The 24903-nt window shown below is 42.5% G+C and overlaps 2 protein-coding genes across 2 annotated transcripts in view; one reads left to right on the top strand and one right to left on the bottom strand.

The window, feature by feature from the left end:
* SLIRP (SRA stem-loop interacting RNA binding protein) overlaps window positions 1-23843 on the bottom strand; it is a 43991-nt gene extending 20148 nt beyond the window's left edge. The window contains exon 1 of the mRNA XM_086936627.1: window positions 23706-23843. Coding sequence (XP_086792753.1) covers window positions 23706-23769 — 64 coding nt within the window. The 5' untranslated portion in view covers window positions 23770-23843. The remainder of the gene's footprint in view (window positions 1-23705) is intronic.
* A 371-nt stretch (window positions 23844-24214) lies between these two features.
* Window positions 24215-24903, top strand: part of ALKBH1 (alkB homolog 1, histone H2A dioxygenase) — a 52695-nt gene continuing 52006 nt past the window's right edge. Inside the window, exon 1 of the mRNA XM_086937563.1 lies at window positions 24215-24486. Coding sequence (XP_086793689.1) covers window positions 24349-24486 — 138 coding nt within the window. The 5' untranslated portion in view covers window positions 24215-24348. The remainder of the gene's footprint in view (window positions 24487-24903) is intronic.

Here is a 24903-nt window from a genome sequence, read left to right as displayed (position 1 = left end):
GTGCAGCTTCTGTACGCTAGCACAAGTAGTAGTTAATAACAAGAAATCCGCCACCTTTGAGTTGGGTCGGGACACCCGGCAGGGATGTCCGCTGTCCCCCCTCCTGTTTGCCCTTGCCTTGGAACCGCTTGCGGCCTGGATACGCAGAGACACGATGATTCGGGGCATGCGCTGGTTCCCCGGAGTGGGAGGACTGAAAATCGCTCTACGCAGATGATATCCTACTTTAACTGACTTCTCCGAGGCGGTCCCCGATTGTTGTCCTGGATATTCTTCCTATTTTCGGTAGGTTCTCCGGGTACTCTTTTAACTGGAGTAAATCCCTGTGGTTCGTTTTGGCTAGAGAGCCGCCTATCCCACCGAAGGGATGCCCAATACGAATTTGTACAGAAGGCTTCAAATAACTGGGGATTTTTCTCTCCCTGAACTCAGCACTCCGCTACTCCCAGAACCTACTCCCCCCTGCCTCCTCCCCCCACTTTGACTAGGCTGCGTAAGGACATAAACAGCTGGAAGCTACTCCCGCTTTCCCTACTGGGAAAAGCGGCACTTTTTAAAATGGTGTCTTTGCCTCGGTTTTTATATGCACTGCAGAATTCCTTAAACCCGGTCCCAGCGTCCTTCGTCAGGGAGGTGGGGGCCTCCAGCGGGACTTGTTGTGGTGTGGAAAGCCAAGTATCGCCCCTAGTAAGCTCACTTTGAATTGGTATGACGGGAGCATTAGCCTCCCATATATCAAAAGGTATTATTGGGCACCCCATCTAGCTGCCATTAACCATGGCACCTACACGCGTCCCGGAGATCCAGGCTATACACATGGATAGATGGCTCCTTTCTTGTGGGAACTATAATAGAGCCCTTTATTCCAAACCACACTGCTTTAATCTCACAGGCCCCACCAAACACTCAGTCCATGTTTGGCACACAGCCACTAAATGCCTTGGATGGAATCGCAGGCTCACTCTTGCGACCCCGTTATGGGAATCAGAACAACAGAGTAGCTTGTGGAAAATCAAAGGTTTTGACAAATGGGACCTTATAGGTCTCTTGCGTTTAGGTGATCTATAGTACAAAATAGATGTTAAGTCATTTGCCACATTACAACAGCAATTAGAGTTAGCAGACTCGGAATTCTTCTGTTACATACAGGTCAGACACGTTCTGCGTTCCCATCTACAGCGCGGTACCACCCTTCCCGAATCCACGCCATTGGAGGACAGAGTCTTAGACGGTCACATCCCGGATAGCACTATCTCATTGATATATAAAAAATTGATAAACAATATGCCAGACCCTCTCCAGTCGCTTCGGGAGAAATGCTCTAGAGATGGAATCGAGATGGACGACGAGGTAGGCGTCGTGGCAATACCAGCGAGCTTCCGACTAGTCCAACTTAAAGTACTCCATAGGGTTTATGTAACAGGACCCCAGCTGGTACGGATGGGGAGTATGGACGGGGGGGGTGGGGGGGGGGGGGAGGGGGCATATAATTGGGGAATGTGACAATATTCAACTCTACTTGAGCAAAGTACACAACATCATTAACGCAGTGTTATCCACGCAACTCAGCCTAGAAGCTTGTAGATGTCAATTGAATATTTGGGAGCCGACAGATCTGAATGATTGCTTAACACAATGGGACACGTAGGGGCTTATGCTCGCTAAGAGAAATATTGCGCAGCGGTGGGGAGCATCTCAGCCTCCTGAGGTGGGCGACTGGAAGAAAGATCTGGACAGGTCAATGTTCAGAGAAAAAACTGTATATGTGGCCCGAGGCTGCCCTAAGAAGTGGATCCGTGTATGGGGCTTGTGGAATTTCTATTGTGTGGGCATATGTCAGCCGCCCCTCTCCTTTGACAGTGATGACCCCCCCCCCCTTCGCCCTAGACCTTACAAGTGATATCTTGTACTGATTGATCTTACCTATTATCATCATGTGGCCTGCCTTATTGCTTCCTCTGTAATGTACATAATAAGCGGATGTTGACTAATAAAAAGTTTAAAATAAAAAAAAAGGTCGATTTTGTTCTAGCTTCTAAATTTGAATCTAAATAAGACTCTCTTCTGAATACATGGCAGAAACCAAGATTATAGGATATAGATCATTATAAGTCATTACAGAAGAAGGTATTTTGTTATATTGGCTTTCAAAATTTGCTCACATTAAGCAATATTCATCGTTGATATTTCTAGACACGGCAATCGGTTATATGAGGTAGTTTTATTAACTGATAGGGATTGAGTGCTAGAGTTTTTACAAAAGTCTTACTTATAAATGAGTCCTTTTAACAAGTTCCCCTTCTTTCTAGGACAACAACAGATATAGTTAACCTGGATAATTTCAACAGATGATGAAGATGTAATCCCCAATTCATGTGAATTCTTCAAAAGAGCACAGAGGGTCTTAGATTAAAAACACATCCGAGACTGTAAAGCGTGTGTGAGAAGGTACTGAATTCTGGACAAGGTACACTGTATGTACTCCTAACACTTTAGACAAATGTAAGAGTGGTGAAACAAAACTCAGCACCATATTTCATATATGGTGGAAATAACAGTTTAAAATTCAAATTATTTGGAAGGATTCGGTAAGTCATGTTGATGAAGTTACAAGGTTCCCCCTATCACATAAACCGGAGTTTGTTTTTTGGTGCTAGGCCTTATGAAGATTTGGGATATTAATAAAAAATGTCAAACTGATTTTCCATATGTTGGGGTTAGTAATGCAGTTAATCGCCAGATGATTTGGGACAATGGAGGGAACCTGCAAGAGGGGACAATGTGGGTTATTGAATTAGGTCTCTACAACAGTAGTCCCATGATATATAACAAATCACATAAGGCCTTTGTGGTCATCTGGAAGTCGCTTATACAATACTTTACCGCCTTTACTATGCGACTATCCATCAAAGTTGAAAGCAATGAGATTATTTGAGGCCTGATCAATAGAATTTGATATAGTAGTCACAACGATGGTTGTTATGTGGGAAACATGCCTTGCAGACTAGCGGTGTAGATGGAGTTAGTTAGGAGTGTGGGGAGGTGGAAGGGATGTAGTCTAGATATATTGTTCAGTGAGTGGATCCTTTTATTGTTTACTGTTTGTTATCTTGTCTTTCCTACATGCCTTATGTAGTCAAGATATATTGTGACCGGAGTGGAGCATTTTATTGTTTACAGTTTTTTATCGTGTTTTTCCATACTTGTCTTAACTTTCTCATGTAGAGATTCAGACAGATTTTGGGAAGTATATTCACAGAGATAAAATAGAACTATGATCGTTTGTGGAACGTTTTTAGTCACTGACTGACAACCACTGGAAATGAAACACTTAAATACATCTTTTAAAACATTGATGAAATGTTTTTGGCAAAAAAGAAAAAACACAAAAAGAGGCATTTAATAAATATTTTGGCTACTAGTGCAATTATTTTAGTAGGGAAAATAAACAAGCATTATAGGGACTAATTCAGAATTTGCAGTCATGATAGTGCAGGGCTCGAAAATTCCACTCGCATAGTCGAGCTAAATTTACCAAGGTCGAGCTGTTTTTAGGTCCTACTCGCCCTTTCTGACGGAGCAAATGTGACAAGATAACAAGATTTAAAGGCATTTTTATTGCTCAAAAAGTTAATGAGCAATAAAGATACCTTTAAATCTTGTTATCTTGTCACATTTGCTCTGCTTTCAGAGACGGAGGTCAAATAGGTTGCAGTTAGGTCGAGGACATTTTTTAAGGTTCTAGTCCTGCAGGACTAGTACAATTTTGGGGATTTTTTCAGCCCGGGAACTACTGCACATCTTCCCATACCTATTTGAGAATGCAACTGTGTTATAGGCACCCAAACATTAAGCTACTAATTAAGAAACACTGGCATTCCAATTTAATGTATGATTTTAACGCGTAGATATGGATAACTAACGACATATTCAATAGGGAAAGAATCAATAAGCCAATTAAATGCGTGTTTGAGAAGTGATGTGGTCATATATGTCAGCTAGCTACAATTAAAAATAAAGCAGCCTTCCAGATCAGAAGCAATACACCATTTTCATTAATTTCTCTTTGTGTCCCAAACTGTCTACGGTTAGAACTAATTATTTCCCTTCACCAAATTGTGGCTTAGTTTCCACACAGGTAAATGTGATGTTTGGTTAGACCTGTAGTTACTTTGTATAAAGCGCCCCCCTCCGCATCATTGTGTGCAAAAAGGGCTCGAAGCAGAGTGAAAATTGTCATCAGGAACAACAGTAAAGTATGTATGGAAAATTATTTTAGGCATAGTTAGGAGCAAGAGGGCGGAAAGAAGGGATCAACTATCCCTTGTTCGTGGAGGACAAGAGGAAATGCAAATTCACCCTCCCAAAAATAAGGAGACAATGTTTGAAGTCTAAATGAGGTGTAAAAGTAGGTCACTGATCCATCACCACAGGGAAACAGACATGCAAGTTTGATTAAAGTACACCCGCCAATTGAGGAATGTAGGATAAAGAATAAAGTATTCTTTTTTAGGTTTCGGCTACCGTCCCACTGCGTAAGCAGTGGGTGGGCGGAGCTGAAATCTTTTGTTAGTAGTATGGGGGCCTGAACACGCCCCTCTTCTCCATTGGCTGGCCTCGTAAATGCTGGCCAGCCATTGGAGGAGAGGAGCGTCACTGAGTTCAGGGCCCACCTTGACGCGATTCGGGGGCGTTTGTGTGTTTTTTTAAGTCCCGCCCCTTTTTTCGTCATGCCTTTCTGGTTTTCGTTTTTTACATTCTTCAAACACGCCCCCTAGTCTAAAGGACGGCTTGATGCGATCCGTGGGCGTTGCTTCTGTGTCTGTCTCTCGCCTTCAGCTCTTTCTGGAGCTGCTCGGCTCCGCTCGCCCCCCCCTTCCCTTTGCCCGCAGCCCTCCTCCGTCCTACTCTCGCCCCCTCTGCCCCCAGCCCTCCTCCGTCCTGCTCTCGCCCCCCCTTCCCTCTGCCCGCATCCCTCCTCCGTCCCGCTCTCGGCCAGACCGCCTCTTGAATGATATCTGTTGTCCCACCTATCTAGAGGGAGCTTCATACAGGCTCCACGGAGCTCTCACTGCACCATGGAGCTGTCTGGTACTGCAGAGCTTCTTATAGGCACTAGACTTACATGAGACCGCGACATTGACCTGAGTGCACAAGAACAGGGTTCTTCCGAGGAGGAGCAGCCTCTCTTCCGACCACGGACATTTATTTTTAGCAAGAAATAGTAAAGACAAGGCCTGTGGTAAATATGGAATTACTTAAGAATGATTTGTGTGTTGTGTGCAGTTTTACATAGCGCGAAACAGCCCCGAAGGTTTCGGAGCGCTTTACCGGCGCACCAGTGTCTTTACACAAGGATTGGCCGATAAGAGGCGCCATCGGGGGTTCAGATGTGGCAGCTTGGCTTCAAATACGCGCGCCAGGATACTGTAAGTGTAGAGGGTCACACGTGGCTCGGGTCGTGCCTTCAAAGCCGGCATCTCAGGGGTCCCTGCCCCAGGGGGAGGGATGGTGTAAACGGGCACACGGACCTGGCTGTGCCCCCACAGGGGGGCACGGGAGGGCGGTGCCACCGCGTGAAACAACGTCAAACATGACCCCACCCCGTGTTATTCTTATAAAGGACATGTGTCTCTTCCAGGAAATAATATACACTGAGAAGAGGCGGAGTTATAGCGCCTCGCTATCTCAATGCTTCACGTGCACGACATGCGCTGCACCAGGCACTCTTGTGGACACTGGAGGAAGCCCCGGTGCGCACACAGGGGCAGATTTACAAGCCCTTTGTGCGACTTTTGCGTCACTTTAGTTAAAAGTGACGTGAAAGTGAAAAGAGTGTGTGTCGGGTGAAAGGAGGGGTCTGTGAAAAGAGTGTGTCGGGTGAAAGGAGGCGTCTGTGAAAAAAGTGTGTCGGGAGAAAGGAGTAGTCTGTGAAAAGTGTGTGTCAGGTGAAAGGAGGGGGTCTGTGAAAAGAGTGTGTGTCGGGTGAAAGGAGGGGTCTGTAAAAAGAGTGTGTCAGGTGAAAGGAGGGGTCTGTGAAAAGTGTGTGTGTTGGGTGAAAGGAGGAGTCTGTGAAAAGAGTGTGTCGGGTGAAAGGAAGGGTCTGTGAAAAGAGTGTGTCGGGTGAAAAGAAGGGTCTGTGGAGAGTGTGTCGGATGAAAGGAGTGTCGGAAGCAAAAGAGCGGGGGTGAAAGGCACGTCAGGTGCATGCGCCGCTAACTCCTTGTTTTTTTATTTGAGTATCTTTTTTCTACATCTTCTCTTCAATTCTCTGCTTGTCGGGCGGGGAGAAAGGGATTATATATTTATTTTGTTTGGCAGCTATGAAGTGTTATGAAGTGCTGCTAACTGTGTAACTGGTGTCTTTTTAATACATAATCTCCTTTCATATCATTTCTCTTTGAATCTGGTGTGAATGTGATAAACCGACAAGATTTGATAACAATTAAAACACTTCCTTTGAAATAAAATGGGTTCCCGAATATGCAGTACTTGCCAAGGTTTTTATTTGATAAATTTCGTAAAGCTCATAACAATACAATACTCACATCAAGGGACGCTACCAAATCCCCGGCAAAAGTAACAAAGTAAAAAAAAATTTAAATTCCACACATATGCCAGGAAATGTTTTAATAAAAATGCAGTTGAAATATAAAGAGCTAACCGATTAAAAGAAAGGGAATGAAATGCCAGATAAACAAGCATTGGCCGCGTGCGCCTCGCGCTCAAAGTTAAAAGAAAACAAGCTTTGAGACGCTCTCTGTGGTGGGGGAGGGGCATTGAAGCGAGGCTCGCGCTTGGCAGAGCAGTGGAATGAAAACATTCATTAGTCATCACAGCAGCACAGATCAGCCCCATTTGCCCCATCCCATCAGTAAAGGACACAAGCCAGTGGAGAAAACAAGCATTGGCCGAGCACGGGCTCAAAGTAAAAACAAGCATTTACAATGCAAAGGTTTTGCCTTTGGAAAACTTAGAGCTATTGGCAATGTAAATGACAATGCCATTTATTTATCTGTTTTCAAAACCAACACATAAATACAAATTTTGTCATTTACAATGCCAATAGCTCAAACTTTTCCAAAGGCGAAACCGTTGCATTGTAAATGCTTGTTTAATCTTTTTATTAAACTTTGTTCGTTGCAACGTATAGTGTTCCATACACAGGAGCATTGATATACAGAAAACTTTACATTCCGAATCTACTTTCAGATATTTCAGCATTTATTCCAGATCGTTCCCTAGTTAGGCAATTGCTAGTTGGTAATCATCTCACTACGCCTGTTACCATTGGTCCCCCCTCATCCCTCACCATATTTCAGAGGCCTCTGTATTTCAACCAGCGGTTACATATTTTTCCCCATTTTCGTGGGCAGCCTCTCTCTTATAGACAAGCTTTTCAGCTGCACTACACCAGTCCAGGTCGGACTTCCATCGCCCTACCCTCGAGGGAGGTTTGCCTCCCACGCTCTGGCGATATTTCTTTTGGCTATTATTGCCACCACCATTAACCAAATGTTTTGATATTTTTGCCAAGCCTGTTCGCCCACCACACACAGGATATGCCAACTGGCCTCCGTGGGAATTTTTTGCCCCTGGACATCTGACATGATTCGTATCACCTTTCCCCAGTATTGCTCTACAACTTGGCATCCCCAAATGACGTGGAAAAATGTGCTATTTTGGTTGCAGCCTCTTGCACACAGGTCTGTAGGGATACACCCTAACGTATACATAAGCACTCCCATAGAGTAAGATCTTTGCAGGATCATTAATTGGACCAGTCAAAATCTCACTCTGACCGCTACCTAACTCGGGCTTTTATTGCTATGCTCCAGACCTAGTCTTCCCAGGCTCCTTGCAAAGCCCTCATTGGATCGGGTGCATGAAGGACGTAGCCTTTTCAAGGATCGGATCCAGTAGAATAAAGTATTCTTAAAAGTTGCAGAATATTGGATGGGGTTTCCATGTAAGAAAATAAAAGGGTCTTCTCTATTTCATAGCTACCTAGGTGAACTGGATATACAATGTGGCCGCTTTACGCAGAGATGACAAGCTTTGCCAGCGAGCTTCTGTATTAAAGTAAGATCAAAAAAATAGGTAGGGTAGAAGAAGCCATAAAGAAAATTGAGGAATGCAATAAAGATCTAGAATAATTCACTAGCTATTTAGAAAAAAGAAAAAATGACAAGTTACTGAAAGATAAAAGATTTGCCACTATTGAAAACACTTATCCTTACCTGAGACCAGACTTTTATCAACAGAATCATTATACTACTGAAACCAGGGACCAACAACAACAGAAACAACGTGTAAATACTTTTTCAGAAACCTCAGACTCTGAAAATGAAAATAATGAAGGTTACTATGATTCAGATCTGATTTATAACCAAGCACCTAATAGAGGAAATCGTAGACAGCCTTTTTTAGGGAACCGCGGGGGGGGGGGGGGGGGGGGGGCGAGGACGCCCACGAGTTCACTTCCAGGGTCAACCGAGCGGGAACTACCAACCACAACACCATCACCAGCAGGAAGAACCACAATTTGTGCGCGAAACCAGAAGCAGACAATATTGGAAGCAGGGCATATGATTCCAATTTTCAATCTAACGCAACTTGAGCTAGATAAATACAGCACTAATTTGTTATCCAAGGGACTATCCTATGTCCCACACTCCACAGTTAATTTGTTTGAGCTATACTGCGATATAATTTCATTTTTTCGCAAAATTCGTCTAAAAAAGTTTTTTGCATCAAATACCACCACGGATGAGGAACTTCCTTCCATAAAACCCCTTTGTCTTCCATCTACCTTCTGTCCTGGCCTTGAACAATTAGGGCCCGAAGTAGCGACTTTTGAACTAGTAGTTCTCAAAAAATTAGACCAGGCTCTAAGATTCATCCCTAAACCCATTTACAATTTAGAAAAGGAAGAACATCAGGCCTTAATATCCCTTTCTAAAAATAAAGATCTCACCTTTAAAGGGTGCGACAAAGGTGGTGGTATAGTGATCGTCGATACATCACAATATGAAGCTAATATGCTCAAAATGTTAGATGACCCGACATTTTATGTCCCCTTGAGATCTCACTCTATGATAAATTTATCTAAAAAAATCATGTCCTTAACCAAATCTGCCCTAGATGATGGCCTTATTAATGCCAAAGAATTTGACTTTTTAAACCATCATCAAGGAAAAATTGCCTGTATTTATGGTCTCCCTAAAATTCACAAACATGCAAGCAACCCCCCTTACAGACCAATAGTCTCTACAATAGGGACAGCAACTGAACCACTTTCCAAATACGTGGATAATTATCTGCGTCCATTTGTCCCTAAAATAGAATCCTACATACGTGACACAGGCAATATGATACAAAAAATTGAAGGAATCTCGTTCAATTCTAACAGCGAACTACTAGTCACAATGGACGTCGAGTCTCTATATAGTAATATTCCTCTGACCGACGCAATGAAAACCACTAGTTGGTTCATTGATCTACACCAGATTCCATGCCCTAAAGAATTTTTACTTGCCTGCCTAGAAATTGTACTTACTGAAAATGTTTTTGAATTTGGCACCCATATATATCGCCAGATTAAAGGTGTGAGTATGGGTGCTTCAGTAGCCCCATCGATAGCTAACATCTTCATGGCAGTATTTGAGAAAGAATTTGTCCACAATGAAATTGCCCCCTTTTACGAGTCTATCTCCCATTGGTCCAGATACATTGATGATATCTTCTTTATCTGGACCGATGGGAGAGAAACTTTAAATGAATTTCTCCAATGGATAAATGGAGCAAACCCCAATCTACATTTTACCTCTCATGTTAGTAATGAGAAAGTAGAATTCCTGGATATTGAGATTATAAATAATGCAGGAAAACTAAAAGTAGATCTCCATATAAAACCCACTGCAAGGAATACATTACTTCACTATCGTAGTTTCCATCCTCGAACTCAGAAAAATAGTATTCCTTTTTCGCAGTTCCTACGTGTCAGACGCAACTGCACAAACTTGAACGACTTTGACAAACAGGCTGCAATAATGAGAACAACATTTATTGAAAGGGGCTACCCCCACCGTTTAGTAAGAGATTCTTACAAACGAGCTCGATACTCTGACCGAGACTGCCTTCTAAGAACAAAATCTCCCAAACCTAATGATCAAATAGTCTGTATAACAAGGCACTCAACTATAAATGAAAAGGTAAAACAAATCATAAATTCGAACTGGCATATATTAAATAGCAACTGCACAAACGATCAAAAACTGATGAAGCCTCTCTTTGCACACAAAAGAAACAAAAATATAAAAGAATTCATTGTTCACTCCCGCTTTAAAAAGAATACCAACGAAGAAATCCTGAGTCAAAGATCAATTGTGACTAACAATCCTTTAAAAGGAACCTTCCCCTGTTCCTCATGTAATTCATGTGGAAATATTTTATCAGGCGAAGAATTTGAACATAACGGACACAAAACTAAAGCTAGGGAAATGTGGAACTGTAAATCAAATAATGTGATTTACTTTATACAATGTCCGTGTCTGCAAGGATACATAGGTGAAACTTCGCGAATGATTCAGACACGTTTAAGCGAACATCGCTCAGCTATAAGAACCAAAAAAACTGCATGTCCGATGGTAAAGCACTTTATGGATAAGGGACACTGTGCTGACGAGTTCAAGTGGAGAATTTTAGAAAAAATCCATACTCCAGACTCCAAAGGAGGCATGGCTATTCGGAAGAAAAGAGAAGTCTTTTGGATTTTCGTTTTTAGGTCTCGCCTGTTGATGCGCATGCGCATCGAGCAAGCGAGACTATGGGGGCTCATCGACTCTTTATCCAACTTGCAAGGAATCGTGGCGATTCCTTGCAGTGCCCGTGACTTTTAAGCTCAATGCGCATGCGCATTGAGCTTAAAAGCGCGTGCACATGGCCCCAGCCGCCTGCCTTGCCTACTCTCCCGCCCCCTCACTTCTTGATTGCACGGCCGCTAGGCCGTGCCTCCCCTACTCCTCCTCCTACTCTCCTCCCCTCCCGTCTGTTCCCGCACTCCTCCCACACCCCCGCTCCGCCCCCTCACTCTCTCTGCCCGCCCGCTCTCCACTCTATCAGGCAGCCAGCCGCACTCCTCCCACACCCCCACTCCGCCCCCTCACTCTCTTTGCCCGCCCGCTCGCCCCTACTGTGAAACCTAACCAATCGCTAGTTGTATGGAAATAAAGAGGTGGGCTCTTTAAATAGGACTTGAAACCACTCCGTAATTTTACTTATAATTGTTTAGAATTATTTCCGTGAAAAGATAGCCTGAATGGGTGTAGGCAGTTAATACGTTTTGAATTCTGCTATAACCATTCTCGGTCTGTAGTGCGTAATGTTTGGTTGCAAAATCAATGTTAGTCCTGCTTTTATTTTTATCATGAGACCAGTGTTGGTCCTACATTTGTGTCTGCTCGGGATGAGCTAACGCGAGAGCGCCTAAATAAAGTTAGGACTGCTGGGCGAGTTGCGAGTCCTGTGAAAGGAAGGGGAAATCCTCTGTCGTCCGCACTATGAATTGGGTAAGCACCGGTTTGGTCTCCCGCTGTCTCGCTGTTTATCATATGGCGAGCAACAGAATCGGGAACGCGTAAATTTAGACAGTGTCCCGGGATACTAGGTCTAAGTCGGCATTATCAGCCGTATAAAGGGAACGTGTATGTGTCAACGCGTCCCTGAGTTTCACTCTCGAGCTACTAATCTCTTCTAATCTGCACTGCAAGTTGTACACATGGGGACGCATAACTAATACCACGTATAGTGGCCTTATGGACATATAATGAACACCATGTCCCGAGGTTTCTTCTTTTCTTTCTCTTTTTATTTATTGGCAATGTGAGTAGAGCACTTGGGGACTTTACATTCAATACCGCGTTCTCTTTGTAGATACGTGGTAGCTGTCTGAAATGGCTTGAGTCTCCCGAAATAACACGGTTGACATTTATTTAGGTAATTGATGAGTCTTTTTCTTTGAAGTTTATATGCTTCACGTTCCGTGCCCGCCCGCTCTCCACTCCATCAGGCAGCCAGCTTCAGGAGAGCAATCTGCGGGGTGCCGCCATTTTAGCAGCACGGGCTTTCCCGATCACGACTGCCACATGAGCGCCAGCTTATTTGAAAAGGGTTTGAATGCACAGGCCCGGGCCCTGCAGTCCCAGTGCTGCACATGTTCGAAATGTTGAGCTGCCACTGGGGCACAGCAAGTGTCTAGTTTCACGGCCCCGTCGCTTCCCTCCTCAAAGCAGCGGTGTGTTTTTAGCCTTGTGGAGCCCTTTGTGTGCCTTCCACAGGCAGCTGCTCTCGCGGCCTGAAACTCTCCGAGCCGGCAATTAGCGCCCATTAGGATGTCTGTCATTCACAGCATCGAGGCCGGACTCGTGAGCTCTGGCCCCAGAAGGTGCACTGGAGCTTGCAGCCTTCATGTCAGAACCTTTAATTAACAATTCTTCTACTAATGGACTAATTGGTGCCAACTGCGTTCCCAGTATTATGAGGTACCCGTTAAATACCTCAGGCCGATGCCAACATTGTTAATTATATCTCCACCATTGTCATTGAATGCCCAAGGAATTTATTTTCATACACAGCACTAATTGTAGCATTTCCCTTTACGGCCCCAGCTCACTGTTTTCATGTTTTATGCACGAGCTGATGCTTTTCTTTCATTCCCACCCTGCATCCTGGCCTTTCCAACAGATGCAAAGTGTCACTCTTAGCATTATGGGCCATTGCATTTTTCATGAGGAAAATCAGTTCGCTCAGCTCCTCGCTCAGATAACATGATCAGTATCGGGAGTCGCTGCAGCACCAGTGGCTCGTTTATGCTTTTGCACACTTCCAACAAAAATAAGAATGGTATCCATTTATTTCATTTACAAACGCCTAATAAATGTAGCAATAATAGTAGTAGATTTTAGAGTCTATACTTTAAAGCACTGTACAGTACATACTAATTTAAATGCCTTTACCAAGTGTTTACAATTTCCTTGCCCTCTGTTAATTATCCTGTGGTTCGAGTGATGTTCATGATCCTCCAGCATGGGGAGAGGACACTTTTACAGAACGACAGTCAGGGCAGGTTAGCATTTTAAAAGAAATTATAACAGTATAGTGTTCAAGTTTATGACCTGCAAGCTGCATATCTCCGCAGTGGGCGCGTAAGCCGCCTGAGCTCCTTTACAGATTTACTAAGGCACGAGCCTGCAGGTGACGTATGGCTGTAATTTTAACTGATAATCACTAATTGTTTTCTTCTAATAGCGCCAAGCACGTTATTGTCCTCAGCACACTGCACTGTGCTCATTATGTGTTGGCTCACAATAGGAACACGAACACGCTGCTTCTGTCTCCCTACTTACCAGTCCATTTGAAACCAAAGAAACTGAGGCACATGGATGCTTCACGTTCTATTTCATTCTGCACTTCTTAAGGGGATTTGCTTTTTTGAGATGATGTGACTATGCAGTCACCCCCTAACCCTCACCCCCTCACCCTCACCCCCACACCCTCACCCCCTCACCCTCCACCCTCACTCACCCTCAACCCCTCACCCTCACACCCTCAACCCTTCACCCTCAACCTCTCACTCACCCTCACTCACCCTCAACACCTCAGCCTCACCCTCACTCACCCTCACCCTCACTCACCCTCAACACCTCAGCCTCACCCTCACCTCCTCACCCTCACCCACACTCACCCTCCCTCAACCCCTCACCCTCACTCACCCTCACTCACCCTCACTCTCACTCACCCTCACTCACTCTCACCCTCACTCTCACCCTCACCCTCACCCTCACCCTCACTCTCACCCTCACTCTCACCCTCACTCTCACCCTCACTCTCACTCTCACTCACCCTCAACCCCTCACCCTCACTCACCCTCAACCCCTCACTCACCCTCACCCACCCTCACCCTCACTCTCACTCTCACCCTCACCCTCACCCTCACCCTCACCCTCACCCTCACTCTCACTCTCACTCTCACCCTCACCCTCACTCTCACTCTCACCCTCACTCTCACCCTCACTCTCACTCTCACTCACCCTCAACCCCTCACCCTCACTCACCCTCAACCCCTCACTCACCCTCACCCACCCTCACCCTCACTCACCCTCACTCACCCTCACTCTCAACCCCTCACCCTCACACAGTGCAATAGGTCTCGGAGCATTTGAGTTAGAGCTTTTAGAAATGTTTATGGCTTTTTTTTTTAATTCTTTAGCATTGGCTACAGGAAACAAAAATGCTAAAGATTTACAAAAAAACCCATAAACAATTCTAAAAGCACTAACTCTAATGCTGCGAGACCTATTGCATTTCCAATGCTTGTTAATACTTTCCGCCAAGGCTTAAATAACGAAATTCCGTGGGAACACGCAATCTGCTGAAGATTCTTATAATTATGAATATATACAGATGCCGATATTATTTGGAAATACATAGTATATTGTTGAATTAGAAATTGGATAATATACATTATATCTCCAGCAAAGAACAATAAGGGTAGAGTAATATGCTATGATTATGGATGATTCGGAACCTCTAGAAATAAGATAAAATAAATTCTATATCAAACAAAAATACTTGGCTACCATGTATTCATTACTTTCTATATACTTTTACATACTATGTAAGCGCCCTAAAACTCCCTTTTGTAAATTTACACATTGATAAGTTAAGGCATAGAATTAATGGATTGAAACTCAAAAAGAAAACAATTTCCTTCATTTCTATCTTTTATAAAGTAATGACTAGCAATCGCCTTTTTTCCTGGTATTGAAACCATGGACGGAAACTATAGACGGAAAGTCTGTTCTCTCTTTCATACACAAACTTCGCGGACACCTGAACTCCAATCAGTGTAGCCTATGCTAAACTCCGCGAACGTTAGATATCCAATCATTGAAGCCCACGCAAAACCCTGCATACGTCAACGGCCAATCGTTGGAGCCTACGTTAGAACTTCGCCACTCCGCATAGAAAATGACGTAACCGAAAGAAAAAACAGGTGTAAATGATTTACACCAATTAACTCCAGTATATATACAATGCCGGCAATAGGGAAACCGTTCATCATTTCCCCGAGCTTCCTGTTATCAGACGTACTTACCCGCCGCCGGACATAGAGAGCCCTGCCGACCATCCTCAGGTGAGACTCCTGACTGTAATCAGTCACCATAAACTATAGTTTAATTGCTCACAATGAGATACAACATTCCCCCCTTTTTTCTTATATTCACAGGCAGGGAGATCTTTTAACATTAATCCCGCATATCCAAGAATCAAGAATCCCTTAATATCTTCGAGACCTCTGAAGTACAAGAACCCAATTCTCTAGGTAAGACGGTTAACATGAAAGTTAGGGATCCACCTATCAGAAAATAAAGAATACACGGCTTACCCTGTAAATCTGTACTTTTTCTAGGCTAATAGGAAGCCATCAAAACCAATACTTTGCTAACAGATCAGTTCACGGAACGAGAACTTGAATTTAAGACATCGAGAAAAGATCGGTATACTTGCTAGGTAAGATAAGAATAAATACATACAAAGGAAGACAGGCCCATTCAGATACACAATGAGCAACCTTAACTAACTATAATCACCATTGAGAATATTCCATTATCTCTCTTTATACTCTAAAATTTAGATACCTAGAATATCCCTGAAAGAACTCACCGTGAATATTATCCAACGCGAATCTATATAAAGGGTTCCGGTTGGCGGGCATGAACTATTTCACTACCAAACTAATCAGGTAAAGACAACGTGAAATGCTTGTTTGAAAAGTAAGGCTAATTGGACAACTCCAAAAAACTAATAGCCAGTATGATATCTCTTCCAGTCTTTTAAAGTTTTATCCAAACCTGATGTTGAAAGAATTATAATAAGAAGCAGAAACTTTATTTGACCAGCTCCATATAACAAAAATCTCTTACTTGTAAGTATCTTTTGATTAATATAATGAAATACGATAAAAGAAATTCTTCATATTCAAGTGATCCTTCATAAAAGACAAAGAAACTTTAGAGCCAACCTTAGAAAAAAATAACTTTTATTATATAAGAATGCCATCCTTAATTGTGCATTAGTATCCACATCTATACAGCAAATATTTTTTTGCGTCATAAATGCTGTTGTACCTTATTGTATTTTTGATCCCTTATCAAACATTTCATTAAACAATGCCCATAAAATCATTTTTTCATGCCAAAGGATTAAACAGATAGATATCACTGTCAAATACTTGTTTCCTTATAAAGATCTAGAAAACGATAAATTGATGAATCAGGAACTATTGCCATAAATACTACATATATGCCCATCGATGGTAATCTCCCTTTGTCACTTTATCATTTAAGATTTGTTTCTGTTCTGTTGGTAGTCAGAATACCGCAAGGAAATGACAACAAATAAGTAATTATAAATTAGATTGTTTTTATAAAATAAACTACAGCTGCTAAAATTTAAACCTTACTGATGATAGAACCATTTTTTTAAATTTTTTTTGTGTATAAATATGTGATTTTGAAACGATATAATTTTGTATTCTATATGCATCTTTACTCTATAGATATTACGTGGCTGCTCCAGGAAGAAGGCGCTGGCCGCCGAAACGCGCGTAGAGACTCATTTTTGTGCCACCTATCTATTATAGATAAAGAACTCTTTTATGCTGTTTATTAACTTCTATGTAACGGTGTTTATGTTAAATGTACATTGTGAATTTTTTAACCTTGATTCTGTGTTATGTGAATGAATTTTTAACTGTTTCAATTAATAAATAAAAAATTATGTTTTTTAGTCAGCTGTAGTCAACTATTCATCATTTTTTACCATTAGGGTGTTTTAATTTTTAAGTTGCCTAGGTTGATATTTCTCAATTGTAATGTTTTCCCTGACCTAGGAATTACAAGATTCATTTATTCAGGGGGTCCTTGTTAAATACGCATATAATGACAATGCCATTTATTTATCTGTTTTCAAAACCAACACATAAATACAAATTTTGTCATTTACAATGCCAATAGCTCAAACTTTTCCAAAGGCGAAACCGTTGCATTGTAAATGCTTGTTTAATCTTTTTATTAAACTTTGTTCGTTGCAACGTATAGTGTTCCATACACAGGAGCATTGATATACAGAAAACTTTACATTCCGAATCTACTTTCAGATATTTCAGCATTTATTCCAGATCGTTCCCTAGTTAGGATATTGCTAGTTGGTAATCATCTCACTACGCCTGTTACCATTGGTCCCCCCTCATCCCTCACCATATTTCCGAGGCCTCTGTATTTCAACCAGCGGTTACATATTTTTCCCCATTTTCGTGGGCAGCCTCTCTCTTATAGACAAGCTTTTCAGCTGCACTACACCAGTCCAGGTCGGACTTCCATCGCCCTACCCTCGAGGGAGGTTTGCCTCCCACGCTCTGGCGATATTTCTTTTGGCTATTATTGCCACCACCATTAACCAAATGTTTTGATATTTTTGCCAAGCCTGTTCGCCCACCACACACAGGATATGCCAACTGGCCTCCGTGGGAATTTTTTGCCCCTGGACATCTGACATGATTCGTATCACCTTTCCCCAGTATTGCTCTATAACTTGGCATCCCCAAATGATGTGGAAAAATGTGCTATTTTGGTTGCAGCCTCTTGCACACAGGTCTGTAGGGATACACCCTAACGTATACATAAGCACTCCCATAGAGTAAGATCTTTGCAGGATCCTTAATTGGACCAGTCAAAATCTCACTCTGACCGCTACCTAACTCAGGCTTTTATTGCTATGCTCCAGACCTAGTCTTCCCAGGCTTCTTGCAAAGCCCTCATTGGATTGGGTGCATGAAGGACGTAGCCTTTTCAAGGATCGGATCCAGTAGAATAAAGTATTCTTAAAAGTTGCAGAATATTGGATGGGGTTTCCATGTAAGAAAATAAAAGGGTCTTCTCTATTTCATAGCTACCTAGGTGAACTGGATATACAATGTGGCCGCTTTACGCAGAGATGACAAGCTCGGCCAGCGAGCTTCTGTATTATAAAGTTATCTTTGAAATTCTATAAGATTATTTGCCCAAGTGTGCCATATTTACGGTATAATATGTAGAGCCATTCGCGGGTCAACCAATAAAAGAGGGATTTTGTGATATACCTTGTACAAATATAAACGATGTAATGGTCTCGAAATCATGTCAAGGAATACAGAGCAATTAAGAAATAATTAGTATTATTTGTCCTTCAACTGAGACCAGGGAATCTCATCATTCAGGCCAGAGAGGCAGTGTTCTCAACGCATATACTCAATGTTGCTCCTTTATCCATAGCTGTTGGTATTCGAGTCTTATAGTCATTCAAATTTTTCAATCATCACTAATTCTAGGTCCTCTTCATCACGCCCCTGTCCAAGAAAAAGGCAGCTCATTTGGGCATTAGCGTGGCAACATCTAATGTTACTTCTATGTTCTCGAAATTGTATTTTGACCTTCTTTGTAGTCATGCCTCTATATCGGAGTTCAAAGGGGGAAGTGATCATGTAGATGGCATTCTCTGTATTACAATTAGCGCATTTACTGTGGTGCCATAGGTACATGAATCCTAAGTAAATTCCCTTAGTTGCAACAGTAAATGGGCACACACTGCACCTCCCACAAGGTTAGAAGCAGACTACCGGAGGCGGGCTCTAAATCGTTTGTTCAGGTTGAGCTCTAAGTTTTGTCCTAAATCAAATGAGTACCAATAAATACTAGAGGGGTTTACCCTGAGTAAAAGAAAAACGAGGGTTTGGTAGGTCTGCTGTGCCCGTGTTCAGACAACACCAATGTGTGTTACTAATTTTCTTTAAATATCAATAGATTTACATGAATATGCTGTCACACAGGTAAAATCACTGGGTAGCTGGATGTTATTTTCAAAAATGGCCTTGAGTGTTACCTAGTGCTTGTTTTTTTGCCCTGTTGGTGATTCTTACAGGGCAATTTCTATCCTGCAGTTTACAGACAGTTCGTTGTATCTAGTCATTTTCATGCAATGCTGATGAAGTTGGAAAAACAGACCATAGAGAAGATTCTCCCACAGAGAACACGAATGTGATCTCTGATTCCTAGCAGCAGATTATAATCTGTTGGTTTGTTAAAGACCTCTATGGCAAGGCTGACGTTCTTGAGCTTAATGCTATAGAATAAGACTGACAGTTGGTGACTACTTAATGAGAGTGTGAGTTTAAGATGTGTGTCTTGCGTGTTGATCCATTTTATAAACTAAAGCGCTTCATCTTCGTTATCTGTCAAGAAGATAAAAATGTTGTCTATGTAATGACACTATAGCCTCTAATTTTCTCATGATGGGTTGGTATGCGAATAGACTGTTTTTAGATCATAATTGTGGACATATGAGCAGAGCCAAACTTGGTGAAATGGTACTGCCCTACATGTTATTGCACAACTGAACACAAAGCTGTTCCTCGCCCTTTTAAATTGGTTCAAAAAAGCTCCACTATTCACACCATTGAAGCCAGCACTAGAATACACAAAAAAAGGCACATAAGCCCAGTGATGTGGATAATGCAACCTATTAGGATCAAAACTGTTAAAAGTATTAGCTAATGGGTAGCACTTTCCCCTAAAGCCAGTTTCATAAAAAGGCAAAAGTGGGTTAGCAGCTGCACAGAATTCCAATTCCAGTCAGTCAACTTATGTCCAGGTTGTGAAGACTAAATATGGAAAATTGTTAAATACATATAGGTGGTTTCCTTAAATTAATACATTTTTAAAAACGGTCCAATGGCTAAGGTGTGTCTTTAGTAGATGGATGTATCTTGATCCACTTAAATAAAGTAGCGGAATTTACAAACTACCCTGCCAATGATTAACAAATTGTAGATGTGAGAATTTAATTTGTCTGTCCACCGATATTAAATTTAGAATTTTCGCTTTCACATAATTAGGGCCAGCAGACAAAGAAATGGTGATTTCTTGATCAGTTTATAAATATTGTAATTGTATAAATGAGTCACACAAATTTGATGAGCAACTGGAATATGGAATGATAGGAGTCCCTCAGTGCATGTGTAGCCCAAACATATAGGTGGAGATGCAGGACAGCAGACTTTTAGATGGCCACCTCCATGGCCCTTCTGAACGAAGCTGCATTGCTCATTCCCCTCTCTCTCACTTATAATATGGGTTTTGTGACTGATCTTGAACAAGCAATTCTCAAATGAACATGCAGAGACGTGCTCACCTCACTAAATCTAAACTAGCTTTAAAATGTCAGCATCAGGCTAGTAAAAGATGCATCACCTTGACAAAGCTTGTTGCCAAGGGCATAGCCACAAGAACAAATGTAATGTACTTATGACCCATGTTCTTGTGCACTGTTGGCCAAAGAAAATTGAATTCCAGCACCAAGCACCAGCATGATAATTCACCATTGAACATGATAAGAACCCCTGCCCCCCACATCTAGCCCTCACTAACAAAAATGCAGGCACTACATGAGTTGCAAGTTGCCTAGGGCTCGAAAAATCATAAAAATATTACTACACCTGCGGGTCTAGTAACTTGAATAATCTACTCGACCTAACTGCAATGTACTTGACTCATGAACTAGCCTCAAATTGTGTGATCCTAGGGACCTTATGGATCTGCCTTTTTCTTTATTATCACATAAGAGAGCACCTTCAAATACTAAATGTTTGCTCCATGTATAAAAAGAATCAAGCCCATATATAGGGTACATATGATCCCTGACTTGCCTCTTAGTTCGCTAATAGCATTGTGATCTGGGCAGGAGCAGTAATAATTCCCAGTTCATGATTAAAAACCCAATTTTCATAAATATATTACTAAAGCATGATGTGGTAGTGCCCTGTCATTTACAGATGGAATATTTTCCATTGAAGTGGCCACAAACGTTCCCGCTAACATGTAATTTTACTGAGAATAGCGCATAAACAATGTTTGGAAATTGGGTTTCAGCAAAAATATTTAAAATTTGCACATCACCAAGTAAAGTGTTCCACTTTGTTTTGATCCCTAGTAAAATATTTGAAATGTTTGAACAGTTAACTTATTAGCTATGTCAGTGTTGTGTTAGAAAATAAGCTTGACATCTTAGAGCCTTTCATTCCACATGCTTTGCACACTTCAACTGTCACACAGTTCACTTTACAAAACGTTCTAGCTTCAGTCAAAGAAAGAAAAATAAATGTAGAAAGAGAAACTGACTTTTACTCTTGTCTCTGAAAGCCAGCAAATATGACAAGATAACAAGATTTAAAGGCATCTGTATTGCTTTTTCACTTTGTGAGCAAGCAGAACATCTGTCGACAGCTCACCAGGATGGGCGAGTAGGAGTAGTTCCTAAAAATAGCTTGCGGCGAAAAAAAGCGGGCGTTCCTTCACCTACCTTGCCACCACTTTGTGCAATGCACTCCCGCTCGGCTTGTGTTGCACTCCCTCGGAATCGGTTTTCAGACTCAATTTCAAAACCCTACTTTTTGACACCTGTCTAATGGGCATGTCGACAGACAGTTTCTCCCCTTTACTTACTAGCTTTCCACTAGAGCCGGGATACCTCTTAGGAGGCAGCTATGCGCTCTATAAATGCTGATGTGATCTAGATAAATAAGGAAGAAGACCCCATCTGTTTAAATTCTGACTTCAATCACCTCAAAAACCCTTAGCCTATCTACTGCAGAGAGGGTGGTGCCACTACAAGCAGTGTACTGTAGCCCAATGTTCCTCACATTATAAATATATGCAACTCTATGATATGTAAAACACAGTGAGATCATAGGTAATGTATGGAAAAAACTGCACGGAGTGCACTGTGGATCCTGCTTTAAATAGGCAGTAGTAGGGGCAGATTTACAAGCCCCTTTTTGCGCCTCCCTGCGTCACTTTTTTTGACGCAACAGTGGTGCAAATGTGGCCAATTTACAACTTGATGCATCTAGGGAGTTGCATCATGTAAAGCCCTACGTCACATTTTGCCCTACGTCACATTATACCTGCGTCAGATATAATGTAAGCAGGGTGGGCGTTCCCATGCAAAAAGCCATGTAGAACTGATGCAGTGAAATTTACAACATTTCACTGCGTCACTCTATGCCTTCACTGCGTCAAAATCCCTAAGCCTGCTCATACCAGGCGCAAGGAATGACGCAGGGCTTTTTGAATGGGACTCACCGATCTGTTGTGGCGCATTGCTGGACTTGCGTCACTTTCATGAGCAACTCCAGCAATGCATCACTTTGGGGCCAACAGATGCATCAGACTTTCTGAAGCATCGGTTAATCCTTGCGCCATGGAGCACTGTATTATAAATACAGCGCATCCATGGTGGTGCAAGTACATTTGCCGCTGGCGCAAGGAAACGGACGCGTCTATGCAGATGCGTCACATCCTTGTAAATCGGCCCCAGAGTATCTTCACTTTTTTATTGAGTTTGCAAGGGAGTATAGCAGCACTTTTCAGCAGGAGTAAAAAACACATTGGGGCAGATTTACAAGCCCCTTGTGACAACTTTGTGCCGCCGTTGCGTCACTTCTGGGATGCAGCGGCGTTGTAAACAATGCGCCAAGATGCAACACATTTACAACGTGACACATCTAGGGAGATGCGTCACGTTGTAAACCCCTGCGCTACATTATACCTGCGTCAAGTATAATGTATGCAGGGTGGGCGTTCCGTTGCAAAGAAGCCTTGTACAAGTGACAAACTGAGTCACTCTTACGACGCCATTGCATCAAAACCTTGCGCCTGCTTGAAGCAGGCGTAAGGAGTGACGCAGCATGATGGGATTAGGCATTCCTGACCATTGCTGGAGTTGTGGTGTGCTTACGACACTACTCCGGAAATGCGCTGCCTTTCTGCCAACAGATGAGGCACACATCTGTCTATCCTTGCGCCACGGTGCGCTGCATTGTAATGCAACGCATCCATGGTGGCACAAGGCTTTTTTTCTGTCATGCAATTCAGCCGATGCATCTCTGCTAATATGCAGAGATGCCGACGATCAATTCATTACTTTGTTACTGAGAAGTGTGGATAATCCCATATTTAAACCACGTGGATGCGGGCACAGGCTCTTTCAGATACGCAGCCACACACATCTGGTAACTAGCAATTAGGGTTCAACACCCACACAATCCCGGGGCAATTTTTGATAGGCTCCGTTTATTGTAGAAATATGTCCTTAAAAACATTGAATAGCTTATTGGGGTAGGGTGACGTTATTACCTTCCGCTTGATTCCTATTGTTGTCCCACGCACCACTAATATTTAATTTCAACTGCAGATATCGGAGGGCAATACTACACGGGCTCTCTTTTCAGTATCGCACACTGTACACAGCACAGAATGAGGAATTGTATGCACGAGCTCTAATGCGAAGACTCCTATTTTACAATTAGAATATTAATATAGGTAATCATTTTCTCCAGCAATCCCTCCTTTCCCCCCCCCCCCCCATCTAAATAATACCAATCTAAAAAACGCATAATTCCCCTTTGACGCTCTCAAATCTTGGGATTTACAGTTGGGTCACTCGTGGTGGCCTGCCCTCGTCTTTTTGGACTATTCAACTAGCCCTCTCAAGGACGATCTACTGGCTAATAAACGCATTTGGGCAACGCAGCCCTCGCCGGCACTTACTGCTAGCCAGACTCCACGGTACCCGGGACACAAAAGCCTCGAAAACCTTCTTGGAAGCCGCCATCTTTGACAGGACACAATTCGTGGGGCTGTGACCTTCCGCACAAACACAGAAAAGAGACTACACTTGAAACGGGCGGCAGCTCGCTTCATATCTTCGATTATTATTCAAAGTCTCCACATGGGCGGCCATATTTAAATAGAAATAAAAACGTTGTTATCTGGGCCTTATAGTGTGCTTCATTGGATTTTAAGCAAGACTTGCAAAGCAGCAAAAATATGTAATAGTGTCGAATCTCACGTGCGTAAACATTCTTGTTATACCATATGTGGCAAAACAAATCTAAGTGATAAAATGGGAGAAGTTCACCGTCTTCAACAAAGCTAAGGAAATAGCATCAAATTTAAAATGATTCACGGTTAACAATATCTTCCAATAACTTCTATTCCAACGACATGGGTCATCTCTTCTGGTCTGTCTTTTGTTTCTTTCCTACTCGGTGTGTCACATTCATTCACTGGAGTTCTATACGGCATTGAGTCATGTAGAACACATCTATCCCTGAGAGTTGTAGCAATTTAGGGCGTCGACTGCTATTGGTTCGCGAAACGTGAGACCGAGGTTGGGCTATTTTAATTAAATATGGCAGCCGGATTGTCGGCACGTGAATCGGGGGAGGACGCTTTCAGGAAACTTTTTAAGTTTTACCGGCGCCGAAATCCGGCACCAGACTTTTCTGCAGTCACCGACTTCTCACCAAATAGAGGTACTGACAGCAAGGTAAGAACCCGACCATCTATGCTTAAACGTTTAAAAAAACAACGATATAGATATTAGAGAAGGGACTATATTTTGAGAAACAGTGGCTATAGAAAACGGACTGTGACAGTCAACCCTGCAATGGCAATACAGATACAGACCTAATGCTTCAGTTGAGTTTTGTTTAAGAGTTGAAAAATATTTAACAATTGTAATAAATATTTTAGTTAATTAGATGCAAGTTAGTTCGATTTGCATATTACAAAGATTTTATGGAGCCTTTATCTTTACACAATACCATATATAAATATCGCTGACACGGTCTAGTGTTCCAGTATAAACCGCATGTAACCAGCCGCTCCCTGAGGGATGGCCTCTAAGCCCACCCCACACCCATCCTTCACAGGTGTCACAGGTCAGGTGACCATGCTAATAAAA

This window comes from Lissotriton vulgaris, chromosome 9, assembly GCF_964263255.1.
Source record: "Lissotriton vulgaris chromosome 9, aLisVul1.2, whole genome shotgun sequence".
Lineage (NCBI taxonomy): Eukaryota > Metazoa > Chordata > Amphibia > Caudata > Salamandridae > Lissotriton > Lissotriton vulgaris.
The sequence above is the reverse complement of the archived record's forward strand: the minus strand, read 5'-3'. Positions and strand labels throughout refer to the sequence as shown.